This window comes from Pteropus alecto, unplaced genomic scaffold (assembly GCF_000325575.1).
Source record: "Pteropus alecto unplaced genomic scaffold, ASM32557v1 scaffold41, whole genome shotgun sequence".
Taxonomy (NCBI): Eukaryota; Metazoa; Chordata; class Mammalia; order Chiroptera; family Pteropodidae; genus Pteropus; species Pteropus alecto.
This window is the reverse complement of record NW_006430464.1, coordinates 2529421-2529730: the sequence shown is the minus strand read 5'-3', so window position 1 is coordinate 2529730 and position 310 is coordinate 2529421. Positions and strand designations below refer to the sequence as shown.

The following is a 310-nucleotide window of genomic DNA, read 5'->3' as shown; positions in this document are numbered from 1 at the left end:
ATCGTCATCCCCGCCCAGCACATGCTGCCGGGCCAGAGCCAGTTCCTGCTGCCCGGCGCGTCCGCGGTCCAGCTGCCCCAGTCACTCTCGGCCCTGCCGGCCAACGTGGGCGGGCAGATCCTGGCGGCCGCAGCACCCCACGCCGGCGGACAGCTCATCGCCAACCCCATCCTCACCAACCAGAACCTGGCAGGCCCACTGAGCTTGGGGCCCGTGCTGGCCCCCCACTCCGGGGCCCACAGCGCCGCCCACATCCTCTCGGCTGCTCCCATCCAGGTGGGCCAGCCGGCCCTCTTCCAGATGCCCGTGT

General features: G+C 72.3%; 1 protein-coding gene across 1 annotated transcript in view; it reads left to right on the top strand.

Moving 5' to 3' along the window:
- The window catches only part of BICRA (BRD4 interacting chromatin remodeling complex associated protein), a 65809-nt gene that overhangs the window by 51228 nt on the left and 14271 nt on the right, over positions 1-310 (top strand). Inside the window, 2 exon segments of the mRNA XM_025048868.1 lie at positions 1-307; position 310. The exon segment at positions 1-307 is cut by the window's left edge and continues 25 nt beyond it; the exon segment at position 310 is cut by the window's right edge and continues 418 nt beyond it. Coding sequence (XP_024904636.1) covers positions 1-307; position 310 — 308 coding nt within the window.